Genomic DNA, 20,636 nt, shown 5'->3' with positions numbered 1-20,636 from the left:
AGTGTACCCGGCTGGGGAGGGTTACACAAGTATAAAGCGCGAAACGCAAGTAACTTTGTGGGCGGGTCTTGGGCGCTGTTGCTATTATACCGGCGGGATAAATGACTGTTGCGCCCGACGCAAATCTAAAATGGGTTGGTCTGAAGTAGCTTCATTATTCATAGGTGTGGTTTGGGCGTAACGTGAAATAAACCAATCAGAGAGACATCTCACATTCCCTTTAAGAGCAGGCACGCTTGTTCCATGGTGGATTGCTATTATAACGGCGGATTTGCCAGACGCACGCCAGGAGCGGTTAAACAGGCGTATAAAAATTTGGGTAAATGTGTAAGCTAGATTTATGGCTATTTTTTCACATTTTCATGGACACAACAATGATTTCCCTCATGTGGAATTTTTGTCCTTGTAATAATGTATGGTTTTCTAAATATGAGAACTCCTGCGTCTGTGTTGATGAGAGAATCAAAGTGTATGTGCGTTGTGCACACGCTACATTATGGCCAAGCATACACCCTCAAAATAGCATTTGAATTTGTTTTTTAAACCTGCAAAATAGCACCAGGGAACGTTTGCACCGGAACAAGCCTCCTCTTTTCGCTGAACCGCCCCCGGGAGCGCAAGTTCATTCACTAATGGGGCCCATGGTGTTAACTGATTTTCATATTAGTTTGGGAGAAGTCTAATCAGAAAGTCAAAGTTATGCAATTATGTTTTGTCACAAGGTTCGTGTCACAAAATATAGTTGTGACTGTTGAATTTCAGTAATAGGTATGCTGTAAATTCCTCTACCTTTAATTGCAATTCCTCTCCAATTACCAATCCCCTTAGTTTCATATAGCAGATATCACATTTGTGGCTTATTTTGAAATATTTTAAGACATTAATCACCTGGTCTTTAATTTACATTGTTCATCCTGTAGTAAATCATCAAGCTCCTTCACTCCTGATTGTCCAGGATCATTTCCTCTGAGATCCAGCTCTATCAGGTGTGAAGGGTTTGATCTCAGAGCTGAAGCCAGAGCTTTATAACCTTCTTCTGTGATACTGCAGTCTGAAAGTCTAGAACAGAAAGGAAAATGTAACATTCAGACGATTATTCAGTCATTCTACAATTTATCAGTGCATGTTCTACACCAGGGGTGCCCAATCCTGCTCCTGCCAATCGACTGTCCTGCACAGTTCATCTCCAACCCTAATCAAACACACCTGAAGCAACCAATTAAGGTCTTCAGGATCACTTGAAAATTAAAGGCAGGTGTGTTTGATTAGGGTTGGAGATGAACTGTGCAGGACAGTCGATCGGCAGGAGCAGGATTGGGCACCCCTGTTCTACACTAAAAGAACAAGCAAACTAAATTTCACATTTTCATATTAAAATCATGAAATTTAACCAATAATAACTTAAAATAAACTTATTAAACTGAATTTCTTATTAATACAGATCTACATATTAATTCATTCATACAGTGCTTAGTACAATATAATATTTAATAATACTGCAACTAATATTTTAGCCTTAATAATCTTCATAATTTTCAAGACAGTTAATCTGATAACATAGTCATTTACAAATATTACACACATACATACATACATACACACATATACACACACATATATATATATATATATATATATATATATATATATATATATATATATATATATATATATATATACACACATACACATACATATATATATATATATATATAAATATATATATATATATATATATATATATATTGAAATGTGGATAAATAACAATACACACTTCAGTTTCGTCAATCTGCATTGTGTATTTTCCAACAGAGGACAGATCTTCTCAATTCCTGAGTTTCCTACTTTATTCTCACTCAGATCCAGCTCTATCAGGTTTGAAGGGTTTGAATTAAACGCTGAAGTCAGAGCAGCACAACCTTCTGCAGTAATACTGTTATTATTCAGCCTGAAGAGAGAGAAAAAGGAAACACTCTTCAGTTAATCTTAAAACTTTCTTTATGAATAATGACAATGTTATTTTTATAGATATTTTACATGTCAAGTATTAGACCAAGTAAAATACTCACTTTAGTCTGTTGACTTTACAGTGTTTATCCTCCAATAGAGAAGTGAGCTTCTTCACGTTTGTGTCTCCTAGTTCACATTCACTCAGATTCAGCTCTCTCAGGAGTAACGGGTTTTCACCCACAATTCCTCTCACATACTGACAGGCTTCATCTGCAGCAGAACTCAAAAACCTAGAGACAGAGGAAGAAAATTGACATTTCGTACCTGTTACAATATTATGTGACACTAAGTTGTGCGACTTTGGTGTTTCTAGTTTCTTTTGTATTGTTTCTGCCGCTGTCCGTTTTTTTTAACTTTCTCTCTCGCAGGCAATGTGCTGATCGGTCGCCTGATTGGCTGTCAACCATCTGAGAGGAGGGTTCTGGCGTGCTGACGTCTGCAAGTGAGATCCAGTCATATGGTTACCGGAAATCCGGGAACCATAAAAGGAGTCACGAACGCACTAGACGGCGGCGGCCTTTTTGTTTGTGAACTTGACTTTGTGCGCTCGGCATTTTTCTGTTAAGCTTGATTTGGTTTTGCTTGTTTTCAATTTTTGGAGAATTTCTCAAGCTCTGTTAATGTGCTTAAAATCGGTCATGTGAGATCTCGTTGTGTTGCCGTCCTATTCTTCTTATCTAAATGTTTGAGAGCGGTAACGCTGTTTTTGGAATGGTAAAGGAAAAGGGACAGGTAAGAGATGTCACGTGACGTACATTGCACTTAGGTTTATTTTCTCTTTAAATACACTAGGTTAAGGGGCATGTGCCATTCGTTATAATTTTGTTTGATAGTTAGAGTAGGGAAGTAACTTATACGACGTCTCGGACATCGAAGACTTTTCCTTTCTACATTTTTCTTTTGTATTAATTAGGCTAGTCTAAACTCTTTTCTTTGAGTTGGCACTGTCCAGTTATTCCCTTTTCCCCTCCCAGGTCTGGGATAATGATATAATTTGCTGGTTTGTTTGATTTACTTTTGATTGTAAACAACTTTAATTGTTTCTTTATCTATCTATCTATCTATCTATCTATCTATCTATCTATCTATCTATCTATCTATCTATCTATCTATCTATCTATCTATCTATCTATCTATCTATCTATCTATATATAAATCGCCTCCTTCCCTTCGCGAAGGTATTAACAACTACCCTCTTCTTCCTCTTTCCCCCTCCTCACACAATATCAGGCCCTAAAGGTGCTGGACCAATGATAACATTCCATTTGCTGACTGTCTGGCTTGGGTCTTTTGTTTGTGACCAATCAAAATGAAATTGTTTTGGCTAGAATATAGTGAAAAACAGCTCCCAGTAGCCTGTAGTAGTTGGCACTCTTAGCCTCCTTCAGTTAAATAAGTAGAACGTAGTCAGGCAGTTCCCCTAAAAAAAAAACTAAAAAAATTGTTTTCATATATACACAGTAGGGAGAACAAGTATTTGATTTGAAAAGTATTTGAAGTATTTGAAGTATTTGATCTATTGAAGATGCAATAAAATGCAAATTAATTACTTAAAAATCATACAATGTGATTTTCTGGATTTTTGTTTTAGATTCCGTCACTCACAGTTGAAGAGTACCTATGATAAAAATGACAGACTTCTACATGCTTTGTAAGTGGGAAAACCTGCAAAATCGGCAGTGTATCAAATACTTGTTCTCCCCACTGTATATATAAATATTTGTGGAGCTGCTACAGGAACTCTGCCACTACTTTATCCCAGTATATCTAGTGATGGCCTACAGTAGGGCTGTCAACTTTAGTCGTTTAGTCGACTAATTGGTCGATGCCGTCTTGGTCGACTGACATTCTCATTGGTCGACCAGTCGCATAATTTTTTTTTTTTTTTTTTCACCAAAAGACATTTTCATTGATTTACTCCTTGATATTTATTCATTTATAAGCAGTATATTACTGTATTCTAAATATAATTAGCCTATGTTTTATGCTCAACTTTAAATGCTTTAATTTAGGCTATTTTGTAACAGCGCCACAGTTTAGCGCACCACATAGAACACTCGGGAACCGCACCTGTGGCTGGCTGCACTGCTGCTTCGCGCTCAGTAAGGAATATAGGTAGTAATCTCTATGTGTCTGTCTATCCGTTTGCATTTTGATTATTTCGAGAACCGTTCATCCAATCAACTTTACAAGGGAGTGCAGTGTCGCATTTGGTGCAATATAGAGACGCGACACGTTCAGAATTAATAGTAAACTACAGGTAAAAATCCAGAAATCACAATGTATGATTTTTTAACTATTTATTTGTATGATACAGCTGCAAATAAGTATCTGAACACCTGAGAAAATCAATGTTAATATTTGGTACAGTGGCCTTTGTTTGCAATTACAGAGATCAAACGTTTCCTGTAGTTTTTCACCAGGTTTGCACACACTGCAGGAGGGATTTTGGCCCACTCCTCCACACAGATCTTCTCTAGATCAGTCAGGTTTCTGGGCTGTCGCTGAGAAACACGGAGTTTGAGCTCCCTCCAAAGATTCTCTATTGGGTTTAGGTCTGGAGACTGGCTAGGCCACGCCAGAACCTTGATATGCTTCTTACAGAGCCACTCCTTGGTTATCCTGGCTGTGTGCTTCAGGTCATTGTCATGTTGGAAGACCCAGCCTCGACCCATCTTCAATGCTCTAACTGAGGGAAGGAGGTTGTTCCCCAAAATCTCGCAATACATGGCCCCGGTCATCCTCTCCTTAATACAGTGCAGTCGCCCTGTCCCATGTGCAGAAAAACACCCCCAAAGCATGATGCTACCACCCCCATGCTTCACAGTAGGGATGGTGTTCTTGGGATGGTACTCATCATTCTTCTTCCTCCAAACACGTTTAGTGGAATTATGACCAAAAAGTTCTATTTTGGTCTCATCTGACCACATGACTTTCTCCCATGACTCCTCTGGATCATCCAAATGGTCATTGGCAAACTTAAGACGGGCCTTGACATGTGCTGGTTTAAGCAGGGGAACCTTCCGTGCCATGCATGATTTCAAACCATGACGTCTTAGTGTATTACCAACAGTAACCTTGGAAACGGTGGTCCCAGCTCTTTTCAGGTCATTGACCAGCTCCTCCCGTGTAGTTCTGGGCTGATTTCTCACCTTTCTTAGGATCATTGAGACCCCACGAGGTGAGATCTTGCATGGAGCCCCAGTCCGATGGAGATTGACAGTCATGTTTAGCTTCTTCCATTTTCTAATGATTGCTCCAACAGTGGACCTTTTTTCACCAAGCTGCTTAGCAATTTCCCCGTAGCCCTTTCCAGCCTTGTGGAGGTGTACAATTTTGTCTCTAGTGTCTTTGGACAGCTCTTTGGTCTTGGCCATGTTAGTAGTTGGATTCTTACTGATTGTATGGGGTGGACAGGTGTCTTTATGCAGCTAACGACCTCAAACAGGTGCATCTAATTTAGGATAATAAATGGAGTGGAAGTGGACATTTTAAAGGCAGACTAACAGGTCTTTGAGGGTTAGAATTCTAGCTGATAGACAGGTGTTCAAATACTTATTTGCAGCTGTATCATACAAATAAATAGTTAAAAAATCATATATTGTGATTTCTGGATTTTTTTTTTTTAGATTATGTCTCTCACAGTGGACCTGCACCTACGATGACAATTTCAGACCCCTCCATGATTTCCAAGTGATAGAACTTGCAAAATAGCAGGGTTTTCAAATACTTATTTTCCTCACTGTATTTACCCACTGTAAGGCTCGAAATTTTGGTCCTGAAATTGAATCTGTGCAACCTAAAAATATATTTGGGAGCATTTGTGTGAGTGCAAATAACGGTTGTGGTGCGACCTGTTTTCATTTCTCTACAAAACTTTCGCAAATTACTGCACAGTGTGTACCTAATGTGCGCTGATACGCGATGGCCGGACCATCATTCTATCCAACGTTACATAACCAATCAAACGTCATCCTTACGTTCTTAACTTTGAAGCAGATTTTAGATTGGTTAATATTAGCTGTCAATCCCTTTCACAGTGCTCTGTTGTCACGTGACCGGGAGCTGACTACCGCGCAAAATTTAAAAGGCTGATTTGACGTTTACTTGACTGACAGGACAGCTGTTTCGGTGGTTGCCTAGCAACATAAAAAATGCAGCGCACTAAAGAGGTGGAACATGCCAATGCTGATGGTGAGGATGTTTTTTTTTATATATATACTTTTTCATTAATATTAATACATAGCTTATTTAGTATTATATCAATATATGATTAATATGATAATAAATACTTTGCTTGTTTCATTAATGGATGAATCAGCGTTTTTTGAAAGAAACTCTTGAATGAATGATTCCATAACAAATACATTTAAGTCACTTGTCGCCACCTAGTGGTGTAACAATGTAATCGATACAATATGCTCTATGCACAAACACTGCTGACGTATTTCAGGTAGAATCTCAGCCAGCGTCTTTACTTCCGCAGCGAAGTGTACTAGCGGCAACATTTTCACAAAATTTATTTTCTCAGAAACGGTGACAACGATTTTAGAAACCGATTTGCTAGTTGGATTTCGCATAATATGAGAGAATACTTACCTGTAGCTCAAATATATAATTTAAAGCCCTTCTCTTTCTTACTCTTAGGTGTGACAGCTAACTACTGCCTCACAAAATTGTTAACATCATTCACGTTAACCGCTGGAAGTTCTTGTAAACAGAAAGTGTAATTTACCATTATCTCCACCTTATGCAAAAACGGCTTCTGACGCAGCACCGGATGTAACTGGGCGGGCTGAGAAAAAACGCGGAAGTGATCGTGCATAGAGCCTAATAGGTTATTAATTAAGCTTTAATTAAGTATTGATTCTAGTTCCAATTCAAGCTCTTCTGTGATAATAAGAATATCTGTAACACAAAAATAACAAAACTGTGTAGTTGAATATAGGCCTACTCTCTGGGTCCTTAATTTTTGGTGGGTGCTCCTAAATTTTTACTGGTGCTCCTAACTTTTTGAAGTTGGGGGCACCAGTGCTACCAAGTAAAAAAGTTAATTTCGAGCCCTGTATATATATATATATATATATATATATATATATATATACACACACACATATATATATATACAGTATATATATATACACACATATATATATATACAGTATATATATATATATATATATATATATATATATATATATATATATATATATATATATATATATATATATATATATACACACACACACACACACACACACATATATACATACATATATATATATATATATATACACATATTATATATATATATATATATATATATATATATATATATATATATATATATATATATATATATATATATATATATATATATATATATATATATATACACACACACAAACACATATTATATATATATATATATATATATATATATAAAATATATTATTTTTTAAATTGCAATTTTAACCATAAAAATCTAACATGTATTCCCAAAATCGTGCAGCCCTATAGTTTCTCTTGATATCAGCATGTTCACAGTTGTTGAAAAATCAAATACCATAGAAATGACAGGTATGTACTATGTTTCAGGAATGTCTCTGTCTTTAGATCAGTGTGTTCAATAATGTGCTTTTTTGTCCTATGTTGTGTATCTTTGGATTATTTTGTGTTGTAAATAAATTCAAACAATCAAAAAGCCATTCTTTTTTAACCTGTTAAGCGTTGCCAGTGCGTCGGCACACTGAAGCGTTATTTATTTATTTAATTCAAAATTACTATCAGATTTAATGTTATACCTTGACAAACTATACATAATTAAAAAGATATAATACTCAAGTTTCAGTATTTGACCACTATTGTATTCTGAGAAACTCATAGTGACAGTTATGTCTTAATTTGTGTCAGGAGTTATGAAATGAAAAAATTAGTTGATACCTTTAATATGAATTATGCGCGTCAGCCGCTTTCATTCATAAAAAACTCTGTGCTGTCGTCATGACAGCGATACACAAAACAACGTGCCTCAGGGCTTTAGCTCAAAAATGTGCAGATTTGGAGAAATATTGATAGATTCTCATAGATTTACATCATATTTCTATAGACAGGAATAATATTTATTGAATTTATACCCAAATGCGTCGATGTAATCTTTATGAGCGTTTGGTATTCTGATTTACTGTGTTTTTAATTCATACCAACAGCCTGAGGGCGCTATATGCACAATAATAGTCCATATATGGAACATGAAGAAGAGCCATGATCATGTGACATTCCAGGACGTTAAAAATAAAGTCATTTGACATGGTCTTGAAAAACATTGAACTAAATCCAGAGTTTTGGACTTATTATCTTCAGATTTTAAACATAAAATGTTTAGACATGTGGCTTTAGCTATAGTGCATTTCTAGATTGCTCCAGTGCCAACTTCAATTTTATTTTCATGAGGATGTTTCATAAAAAATAATTTCTAATAACTTTACAAAACTTTGAAGCTATTTATAACAATTTTTTTCATTATGACAATAATTAATTCTACATTTACAATAAACTGCCAGGTGTCAGCTTTCAAATGAGATCATATTTGTGCTTTTAGTACAAAGGGTTCATGAACTGTATGCGTTTCAGTTTGGGTATGTCATTTCTGGGGATTTTTCAAAAGTGGGGTTGCAGCTTAACAGGTTAAATCTCTCCTCATTCATTGTGCAAGGTTTCTCAATGATAGGGCCTGATAGCACCTGACAGGGCCATTATGGGAGGGTCTTTGTCTTTCTTAGGTATGAAACACAGCAATATTAATGATGATTCATGCCTCCTCACATACAACTTTCTTACACAAAACATGTCTTGTAAATTTTAAATCAATATATTGTTTTATCTGAATGAGTATGCAGGATGATTTTCACATAGTTTTGAAGGAAATATTCAAGGCTACGTGATACAATTGTCAAAAGGGCTGTCTGCACAGTACCTTCAGACAAAGAAGGGGATGACATGTTCTCTAGGCGCCCTTTTATACTTCCTGGTCGCACTATTAGTGATGTCATGGCTGACGCCAGCCAATACGATTGTCGTGATTATACAGTACTTCAGTCATCAGTAACGCTCAAAGTGTCTCAGGACGCAGTGTCTCGTTTCCTGTTCTCAGGGAACAAGTGTTACAGTCATAACCCGAGATGTTATTTTTAAATTGACGGATTAATAATATTTTTTAACTAACTTAAAACATTTTTATTTAAAACTACTGCAAATTATTTAAAAAAAAAGAATAACTCACCACAGCATCTTCAGTTGACAGTCTGGATCCTGTAATATATCATCAAGCTCCTTCACTCCTGATTCTCCAGGATCATTTCCTCTGAGATCCAGCTCTATCAGGTGTGAAGGGTTTGATCTCAGAGCTGAAGCCAGTGCTTTATAACCTTCTTCTGTGATACCACAGTTTGAAAGTCTACAACAGAAATGAAAATATAACATTCAATTTATTAATCAATTATTCTTAAATTTACCTGAACAATTTTAAGCCCTAAAAGGATATAGGAAAAAAATAGGATATAGAGGCAAACAAAAGACCCAGAGACCTTTAATATGTTAGAAATCATCTGACCTGAGTTTCTCCAGTTTACAGTTATTTTTCAGTCCTTCAGAGAGCAGCTTCACTCCTGAATCCTGCAGATTATTATTGCTCAGGTCAAGATCCTTCAGAATGCTGGAGTCTGAACTGAGAACTGAAGCCAGAGCTGAACAGCTTTCCTCTGTTAGATCACACTTACTGAGCCTAAATAAAATATTACAAAACATGATGAAGTTACACAACTGTACCATTAACTGTAGGAAGTAGAGAGAAGATTACAACCTGAAAAGACTATTTGATCGTTATGAATTTTACTTTCCAGCTATTAGTAATACTGCTGTTTAAAAGTCTATAAAAAAACTTTAATCTCATATAGTTGCTGTTTAAGTTTGTCCTGAATGAGCCAATTGTATTAAAATGAGTTGTCTAATCAGTGAGAAGTATTCAAACCTTATTTAAGACAATTTAGAGTGACTGTTAAAAGTTCCATTTTCTAGGTCAGGGGTCAACAACCTTTTTGTCATGAAATGTCATTTTTAATTTTCCTAGTTAATCACTGTGCGACAAACACATACTTGCTACGTACACACACACAACACACACTGCTGCAAGCATGTGAGTAATGCACGTTTCTTAGAATTTATAAATGATTACGAGGTCAACAAGGACCACATTGAGTGTGTGTGTGGCAGGCCTCCTCTTCTCGAGAGTCATTCTGCTGTGGCCTCCGCTCCCCATAGCCCTGTGGAGGCGCTATAGGTGTCTGTTTTGGAGACTGTGGTCAGATTCACTCTTGAGAGAGCGCTCATAGAGCTAAACGACATGCTTGCTGACACTGACATGCTCAGGTCGAGCTAACTTTACTCCAATCGTTCTAGAGAGCCATTTTGCAGAGTATGTTGCTCCCTAGAGACTCTACGCACAAGCCAGAGGATATGCCCTAGATATCCTTGGATGTTTGCTCTGAAGAAAAGAGCCTCCTGAGAATCAGGAGGAGAATCCTGAGAGCCATTTGTATTAAAATGAGTTGACTAATCAGTGAGAAGTATTCAAACCTTATTTGAGACAATTTAGAGTGACTGTTAAAAGTTAAATTTTCTAGGTCAACGGTGAAGGTGTGTTTATTAGTACCAAGGGTATACTCAAGTTTTTACTGAAGTAATTGCATTGAATTAACGTTACAAAGTGATGTTGCTTTAGAGTTTAGATCCATCTTTCAGAATCAACTTTAATGCAAATTATGTGTTTTACTCACCCTAATGTGCAAAGTAGTCTGGTGTAAAATGACTGTCACATACTGGTATATGAATTTACTTGGACACATTCCCTTCATAAATGAAATGGGAGTTTATGGAGACTCTTATGTTTATTATTACAGCCATCAACAGATCAGTTATAATGTTTACGTAGCTGAGACATATCACAGGCTCACGGATGGTCAGTCCTGAATGCTGCTGTCCTGCAGAGTTTTGCTCCGACCCAACTCACCTTCCCTTCAAGTAGCTTTAATAATCCTGAAGACATTCAGGTGTGTTTGATTAGGATTAAAGCTAAACTATGCAGAACAGCTGCACTCCAGGACCGATGTTGTCTATCCCTGCACTAGCTGCTCTAACAACAATATAACAATGGCGGACTCTGTGCTTCTCACTCAGGACTGTGTCTATGCTAATAGGAGATCGTCACCAGTGATTGGGGCTCTCAAAAACAAAAATAAAACATTCTCTCAAAACAAGCGATTCCAGATTTCATTGACATCATTGTACGGAGAAATCTGGAAGGATTGGGTGGATTTTAACCATTATAGGCTGGTTGTTTACACACACTGTGGACACACATTTGCATAATAGGTCCCCTTCAATGAACAATAGTTTAGCAACCAAATGTTACATTGCGAATATGGAATGGTTTGTATTCTTTCTGAGCTTAGGCTAATGCCGATTCGGTTTCACTGTAAATAAATTAATTTCGGCTTGTTTGCCTAATTTGTTTTTATTTATAATTTTATATAAATTTATAGCAATTTTTTTCCCAAAACATTCTTGTTTTGAATAGGCTACCATTTCATTTAAAGGGGACCTATTATGCAAAATTTACTTTTATTAGTTTGAACACAGGTGTTTCCACGTTGTGTGTAAACAACCAGCCTATAATGGTAAAAATACACCCACTCCTTGTTTTATAATCCCCATAAATCATAAACAGCATAGTTTATCTCCAACCCTAATCAAACACACCTCAATATCTTCAGGATTACTAAAGCTATGTGAAGGATGGTGAGTTGGGTCGGAGCTAAACTCTGCAGGACAGCACCACCTACAATCCGTGAGCTTGTGATATGTGTCAGCTACGTACACATTATGTAATAATAAACATAAGAATCTCCATAAACTCCAGCATCTGAGCCACTAAGTACGCAGTGGTGTAATTTTATTTATGAACGGAATGTGTCCAAGAAAACAGGTAAATTTTACATTATGTGCATGTAATTTTACACCAGACTGCTTTGCACACGAGGGTGAGTAAAACACAGGATTTGCACAGAAGGTGATGGAGATGTATGGAGAGAGAATTGTGTCTTTATTACATGCAAGAAAATAAATGATCTGAGAGAGAAAAAAAAGTTTGAGAGAAAAAGTTATCACACTGATAGCAAAAAAGCATTTTATGAGAGAAAAAAAAAATATTTGAGAGAAAAAGTTTTCATACCAATAGCAAAAAATAATAATATCTGAGACTAAAAAAAGTTTTGAGAGAAAGTATTTTCTCAGAACAAAAAAATATATAAATTTGATTTTTTTTTATTTATTATTTCTGAGAACAAAAAATCTCTCTCAAAATACTTTGAAAAAAACTCTCATATATATATTTTGCTATCAGTGTGAAAACATTTTCTCTAAAAAAAAAAAAGTGTTTCTCTCAAAACGCTTTTCTTTGCTCTCGATGCAATTTCTTGCTCTCGTGTCAGGATTCTGCTTTGACTGTGAGAATTGTGTCATGGGCGGGGCCACGATCCTATTGGCCAGTCGGGTGAGCATCGTCTTGTCTTGGGAGTCGAACTGAATCATTATACCATTGTTCGGTTCACCGGCATATATGCCGCCTCTGCCTTAGTAGTTGAGCACGGACACTCCAATGTTTGGGTAAGATGATGAAGTAACTACTAAATAATAACTGAAAGTAGCCTACTGTATTACTGCCTGATGAACGTTATTGTAAGCTCGTTCATTCTGGTGTCTGTGAACGTCACGCTCTCTCAGTTTAACTTCCTTCAACAGAGTGCCAGATTTCTATAGAGCTTTCCAGGCGAAACCCCGGCATAACGGTCCTTGCTCGGTTCCGGTGTCGTGGCGAATTTTGACTCCTGCCAAATTATTACCCCCCTAGTATTGGTAGGTTTAGGATTAGTTGTGGGGGTGGGGTTAGGATTAGGGGTGGGGTTAGGATTAGGCAATCAGGTACTGACTTCAACGAGGGGGTAATAATTTGGCAGGGGGTCGAAATTCGGCACAACACCTGGCGACGGGTTCCGCCAAGAGTCACTATGTGAGTCAGAGTGAGTGCAACAGCGAGTGTGTGTGTGTGTGTGTGTGTGTGTGTGTGTGTGTGTGTGTGTGTGTGTGTGTGAGTGAGCGACAGTGAGTGAGTGAGTGAGTGTGTGCGTGCGTGCGAGAGCATTTGTTTGTGTGCGAGTGAGCGATTGTGTGCGCGAGTGAGTGAGCGAGCTACAGTGTGTGTGAGTGTGTGTGCGCGAGTGAGTGAGCGAGCTACAGTGTGTGAGTGTGTGAGTGTGTGTGTGTGTGTGTGTGTGTGTGTGTGTGTGTGTGTGTGTGTGTGTGTGTGTGTGTGTGTGTGTGTGCGCGCGTGAGCGAGCACAGTGAGTGTCTGTGTGTATTTGAGTGAGTGCGTGTGTGTGTGTGAGACGGCTCGCGGTGACTGGTCGGAAAGCAACATGTAGTCTGACATATTTCTTGTCCATCCACGACATGACAAGATTTTTAGGAGTCAAAATCGTGTAATCTGACACCGTGACTATCGTAACAGACACAAAATTCTTGTAATCTGAACCAGGCGTATAATCACCGTGAATCATCTTACCCAAACATTGGAGTGTCCGTGCTCAACTAGCAGAGGCGGCATCTATGCCGGTGAACCGAACAATGGTATAATGATTCAGTTCGACTCCCAAGACAAGACGATGCTCACCCGACTGGCCAATAGGATCGTGGTCCCACCCATGACACAATTCTCACAGTCAAAGCAGAATCCTGACACCAGAGCAAGAAATTGCATCGAGAGCAAAGAAAAGCGTTTTGAGAGAAACACTTTTTTTTTTAGAGAAAATGTTTTCACACTGATAGCAAACATATATATATGAGAGTTTTTTTCAAAGTATTTTGAGAGAGATTTTTTTTTCTCAGAAATAATTTAAAAAAAAATAAAATTTATATATTTTTTGTTCTGAGAAAATACTTTCTCTCAAAACTTTTTTTAGTCTCAAATATTATTTTTTGCTATTGGTATGATAACTTTTTCTCTCAAATATTTTTTTTTCTCATAAAATGCTTTTTTGCTATCAGTGTGATCATTTTTTCTCTCAAACTTTTTTTTCTCTCTCAGATCATTTATTTTCTTGCATGTAATAAAGACAATTCTCTCTCCATAGAGATGGATCGATACCAACTGTTCATGATCCAATTTCATATTTATTTTGTGGTATTTGCAAATTGCCTTTCTGAAATTTGTGTTGCGTTAGCACATTGCCTGTTGTTTCTTACTGTATTCACGGAGACCAGAGCCATGCTGTTATTTTATTTTTTTACACCAAAATGCTCAGTCTGTATAAATCATAAATGCATCTTCATTCTTATTAAGTCTCTCAAACAGTGTGTAACTTCAGCCATGTTAACCGTGCAGTATGCCATCAAGCTAATTCAGAATCGAATGTTCAGCAAACATCAACAAAATATATGCCATACCTACATGATGTTTTGTAATGATCCATTTTGAGAGTTATATTTACTGTGTGAGCTTCTCCTGCACTGTTTATGTCAGTGTATAGACCCTTTTAATGCCGACATCACAATTACGTCACGGCACTAGCTGGAGGCAAAACATAAAGAGCTTAAAATGTAATCTGTGTCAGTGCCTTCTTCTTGCATAAGGATGTAGTGTAACAATGAATTATTATTTTTTCCGAAGTGTTGACAACTTAGTGTTAACTAATCATTGTTATAAACTGGTACTACCAACAAAATATTAGTGCATTGCTGGAACTGGGCGTCGTTACACTACATCCTTATGCATCGCTTTCTGTCAGGACTTTTACGTGCTTTTCCCTAATCACTGAAGTGACGTCGACGTCCGGGTTAGCAGTAGCATGAGTTGTCAGGCAAGTGTTATTTAAATAAACTCCTGATGTACTTCCAAACTTTCCAATGCCTTGTTTAATGAGTACAGAACCTATTTGTACTACTGTAGAAGTTTGGTGCCATTCCGGGCATTATTAGTGGGGTAATTTACGAGATACAAATTTGGAGCCAATAGCGCAAAATAAGCTCTAACTTTAAAAAATGTTCAACCAAGGGAAAAAAGGCTTCTGGGGGGTGTTTGGCTCGATGTCATGGTGCAAAGGACCCTAGGTTGATTTTACTCCGAACCATCCCTTTAATACTATCCAACCTCACATTTTAGCCATGAGACTGATTTTGAGTTGAGCCATAATTTGGTGGGTTGAATATAGGATTTTTTGACAAACCAAACACAGCCGTGAAAGTAAATGGCATTTTATCAGATTTATTATATTCATCCTCTGGCTCACTGCAGTGCTGTTTTCTCTCACCCTTACTTTATATTCTATACACTTATATGTGCCAAAGTAAGTACACAAATAGGACTATATTGAAATTTGCAGATGATGCAGTAATTGTGAGTACCAGTAACTGCTACACGACAATGAGTCTGGACATGGCCCTATTATTGAGGAGTTTGTCACCTGGTGTGATGAGTCTTTTAAACATAACCAAAACAAAGGACATGATTATAGATTTTAGAACTCATGCTTCATGTTATGACACTACGACCATTAAAGACCAGGTGGTGGATTGTGTAGAAGGCTACAAATATCTTGGGACAGTCATAGATTCTAAATTGAATTTTGAAAATAACTGTGAAACTGTATGTCAAAAGTATTTACTGTATGTTTTAATGTTATTACAATTTTTTTTTAAATATGGATTGCTAAATCTCCTGTCTGCACAACAAATTTACCCTCAGGTACTAATAAAAGACACCTTGACCTTGATTACACTGAATGTTCATTGGATGAACTGATTAGTCGATTCAGATATTAACTTTGCTATATCTGTTAATTCTTAATAATATTTAAAATTTACCACAATTAATTAACAATATTTCCCTTTGTTCTAATTGTTACATCACACAACTTAACAAAGTGTCTCCAATTTACACTTTACACTCTCCAGTCCAGTGAAGAGCAGCTTCACTCCTGTATCCTGCAGATTATTATTGTTCATGTGCAACTCTTTCAGATTGGAATCTGATCCAAGAACTGCAGCCAGAGCCGAACAGCTTTTGTATGTCAAGTTACAGTAATTTAGCCACCAAACGAATTACAGATTACAGAGTTTTCTACTAAATCCTTATATACTAAAATTATAATGAAATAGTCAAATTAGACTATTTCCACTGTATTCATTAATGGAAAAATATAAATAAAAAAAACTACTGATACAAATTAACTACATAGATGATATACATTCATAGATGGTATACGATTAAGAATTAATGCAGATAAAAACAAAAGTAAAAGACTTACAGAGCTCTTTTGGAGGCTTTGATGACCGCTGATAGTCTAATTAGACACTCGTCTGATTTCTTAAATTTCTCAAGCTCAAAGTCTTCCCGCTCCTCCTCTGATGTCAACAACACAAAGGCCACAGCAGACCACTGGGCAGGTGAAAGGTGACATGAGAGACTTCCTTCTCTAAGTTGTGTTTGAATGTCTTTAACCAGAGTTTGGTCATTCAGTTCATTCAGACAGTAGAACAGATTGATGGACCTTTCTGGAGATAAATTTTCTTCTAACTTTTGCTTGATGTACTGAACAATGACCTTGTTGCTCTCATCATTGCTGTCTGGCTGTGTCAACAGACCTCGTAAAAGTGGATAATTAGACTGAAGTGATAGACCAAGAAGGAATCGAAGGAAAAGATCCAGATGTCCAATGTCACTTGCGAGCGCCTTGTCCACTGCAGTTTTCAGCATATCAATCATGGCTTCATTTTTGTTTTCCTGCTCTGTAGACTCTTGAACAAACACACTTTTCTTGCTGCTGTCTAGAAAAAGATGTGCATAAAGGGCTGCAATAAACTCTTGAATGCTCATGTGAACAAAGCAGTACATGGTACCAATGATGATTCCCGTTTCCTCCTTAAAGATCTGTGTACACATGCCTGAAAACACTGATGCATTATCGGCATCAATACCACAGTCCTTCAGGTCTGTGTCATAGAAGATCAGGTTGTTTTTTTCCAGCTGATGAAATGCCAGTTTCCCCAGTGAAAGGATGGCATCTTTATCCCAGGAAACATCTGGTCTGTATTCTCCATCATACTTTTGAATGCTCTGATGAATCTGAAAGCGGAGAAAGTGTGTGTACATTTGTGTCAGAGTCTTGGGAATGTCTTCAGTATTTGATTCCTGCAGTGTAATAGAGGCGTCCTCAGTCTGATTTTTTGTATTATTTATTTTCTCCTCCAAAATGTTCTGGAGAACAGTGGCTGAAATCCAGCAGAAGACTGGGATGTGGCACATGATGAAGAGACTCTTTGACTGTTTAACGTGATCAATGATTCTGTTGGCCATTTCTTCATCAGTGAATCTTTTTCTGAAGTACTCTTCCTTTTGTGCATCATTGAACCCTCTGACCTCTGTCACACGGTCGATGCAGTCAGGAGGAATCTTAGTGGCAGCCGCTGGTCTGGTGGTGATCCAGATGAGAGCAGAAGGAAGAAGATTTCCCTTGATGAGGTTCGTTAGGAGAACATCCAGAGAGGCTTGTGATGATACATCACGCCACGTCTCATTGTCCTTAAAGTTTAAAGGAAGGCGACATTCATCCAATCCATCAAGAATGAACAGGACTTTGAATTTATCCTCTCTTGTAAGGTTCAGTCCTTTTATCTCTGGGAAAAACTGACTAACAAGGTTCATCAAGCTTTGTTTTTCTTTCTCCTTTAAGTTCATCTCTCTGAACGGAAGAGGAAATATGAAGCTGATATCTTGATTTTCGTTTCCTTCAGCCCAATCCAGAATAAACTTTTGCACCGAGATGGATTTACCGATGCCAGCAACTCCTTGTGTCAGTACAGTTCTGATCTTCTTGCCTTGTTCAGGTGATTCAAACAAACTTGTGCATTCAATCTGTATCTCTTGTAATTCAGCACGGCTGGAAATCTCAATCTGTCTCACCTCATGTTCAGTATTTACCTGTTTACTGCCACCCTGAGTGATATAGAGATCTGTGTAGATTTTATTCAGATCTGTGGAGTCACCTTGCTTTGCAATTCCTTCAAACACACATTGATACTTCTTCTTCAGGTTCGATTTAAGTTGTCGTTGATGAATAAAGACAAGCTCATCTAAACACACAAACAGAAATAAAAATACTTGATCCTACTTTTCTCTCCTGACTTTAAGTGACAGCATGACAGATGGTTATGAGCCTCTTACCTTTAAGAGTATCTACAAGTTCATCTTGCTTCATACTTTTTAGGAAGTGCAGTGTGATATCAAGAGCTGCTTCTTTGATGCTACACATGTCATCTATATAGTCCTGCACAAAGTATTGGGTGTTCTCCTTTTTTAGTATTTTCTTAAACTTTTCCAGCTCATTCTTTAGGAAAACAATTATTTTGTGCTCAAGGTCCTAAAAGCATAAAAACAAAGATGGGTACAACAACAAAATTTAACCAAATTCACATCCATATATGAAACATATGGTTAAACAAATTACAGACATCAGAAGTAAAAGCATTAATGAAGCTGTGGTAATGTGAAACTACAAATAGCATATAAAATAAAAATGAAAAAGGCAGAACACCAGTTAGCTTGAGCAAACTATTTATGCAATTATTGGTAAAATTACTGAAAGTACCTAGTTAATTGACAAACAAGTGTTTGCCTAAACACAATTTAACAGGTGCATTGCTGCTGCTGGATTATGCAGTTAACTTCTTAGACTAAGGCAGTAAATGTAACACACATACCAGAATTAAGGTAGGCAAATATTAACATTACAGAATGTCAATATGACTGTGCCCCAAATCATACATAAATCACAAATCATACAGAATTGTAGAGTTGCTAAATATTGTTTACATATAATTGCAAGTTTAATGAAGCTGCTTGTCTACCAACATGAAAATATATGAGTCTAGCATTGTTGACATGTGGATGTGTACACAACTGAAATGCTAGGGGAAATGCTAAATACATTAGTTAGTTGACTTTTTTAAAATAAATAGACACTATTTTACATTTGTTGAAAAACCCATTTGTTTATTATAATATAAATGTGAACAATAAATACAATACAATATTTTTCCATACCTGAAAGACCCAGATGAGATTTTCTCTGAACTTCTTGAAGCGGTCACTCTGAAAGTCAGTTTTTTTCTCGTACTGAATCCTGTTAGCAAAATAAATGTGGTCATTGTTTATAGTATATCTAATAAAATACAGCATATGCAATATTAGACAAACTAGAACTGGAAACAGCATTTTTTTGCAAACAAATGTCAAAATTTGGTTATGTTTCATGTTCTTGTTTCATGTCTGTCATGTGATCCCCTGTTCAAGTCATGCGATCCGGACATGTGTTCCCTTGTCAATGTTGTCATGTTGTCAATGTAATTGGTTCATCATTTCATTGTTCACAGGTGTCCCTTGTCTAGTCATTAGTCTTGTGTGTATTTAAGCCCTCATGTTTGCCGTGTGTCTTGGTCTAGTTTTGTTCCGCTGTAACTGCTGTCGGTAAGCGTCATGCCATGATCTTGATTCATGTCATGTTTTTGTTTTGTTTTCTTATGTTATTATAATCAAAGCTGCACTTGGGATCTATCTTCAAACTTGCCTGGATTCGTTACCACAAATCTACAGTATGTTGATAAGGAGCTTCAAATGTATTCAATATAAGATCATTCTCAAGATCAGTATGACCAGTGTTTTCTGTTTTTATTTCTTATGGGGTATTTTTTTATTTCATGAAGGTATATGCAAGCATCCTAGTGATTAATCTCTGTAAAAACTGACTGAAGACATCAATGTCACAGTCCAATAGCCAAAGAGTATTATCACACAACTCACGTGACAAAGCAAATAAACATTGTCTTTTTAAAGGGATAATTCACCCAAAAATGAAAATCCTGTCATTTACTCACCCTTAAGTTGTTCTAAACATGTATAAATTTCTTTGTTGTCCTCAACACAAGATATTTTGAAGAATGTTCATAACTAAAAAGTGCATGGTCCCAATTGACTCCCATAAAACTTTTCCCTACTATGGAAGTCAGTGGGGCTCAACAACGGTTTTCATCATTATTCAAAATATCATCTTTTTTGTTCAGCATAGAAACTTTTTTGTTCAGCAACTTGAGGGTGAGTAAATGATGACAGAATTTTCATTTTTGGGTGAACTATCCCTTCATGTATTTTAACACATATGCAAGGTGCTGAATTTTCTTCAAAAGGCACAATGTACAACATTTTAAAAGTCAGAAAAATTATAATAACAATAATTATAAATTCTAGCATGGTGAATTCTTTATGTTGTAAATTAAACTACAATGTGAACTGTGTTATTTAAAAGCTGTTTGTGTCCCCACCTGTTGAGAAGAAAAGATGCCAGCTCCACATCACTGTTCATTCCCTTTTGAACCTTAAGACTTTCCCACCGTGCAATTTCTGCACCAATATTTACTGTGGTCTTTTGTCCTTTGTTACTAAAATCACACAAAACAACAAA

At 36.9% G+C, this 20,636-nt stretch overlaps 1 protein-coding gene across 1 annotated transcript in view; it reads right to left on the bottom strand.

Annotated features, from left to right (window-relative positions):
- Positions 1–20,636, bottom strand: part of LOC311290789 (uncharacterized protein) — a 113,812-nt gene that overhangs the window by 76,345 nt on the left and 16,831 nt on the right. The window contains exons 7-11 of the mRNA XM_084409497.1: positions 20,497–20,613; positions 19,223–19,301; positions 18,344–18,539; positions 16,428–18,252; positions 9,623–9,793 (exon numbers count right to left, since the gene is read on the bottom strand). Of these exons, the coding sequence (XP_084265623.1) occupies positions 9,623–9,793; positions 16,428–18,252; positions 18,344–18,539; positions 19,223–19,301; positions 20,497–20,613 (2,388 nt within the window). The remainder of the gene's footprint in view (positions 1–9,622; positions 9,794–16,427; positions 18,253–18,343; positions 18,540–19,222; positions 19,302–20,496; positions 20,614–20,636) is intronic.

The sequence above is a fragment of the Rutilus rutilus genome, assembly GCF_951802725.1.
Source record: "Rutilus rutilus genome assembly, chromosome: 5".
In the NCBI taxonomy this organism is placed as follows: Eukaryota; Metazoa; Chordata; class Actinopteri; order Cypriniformes; family Leuciscidae; genus Rutilus; species Rutilus rutilus.
Note: the sequence above shows the minus strand (reverse complement) of the source record. Positions and strands in the feature narration are given on the sequence as shown.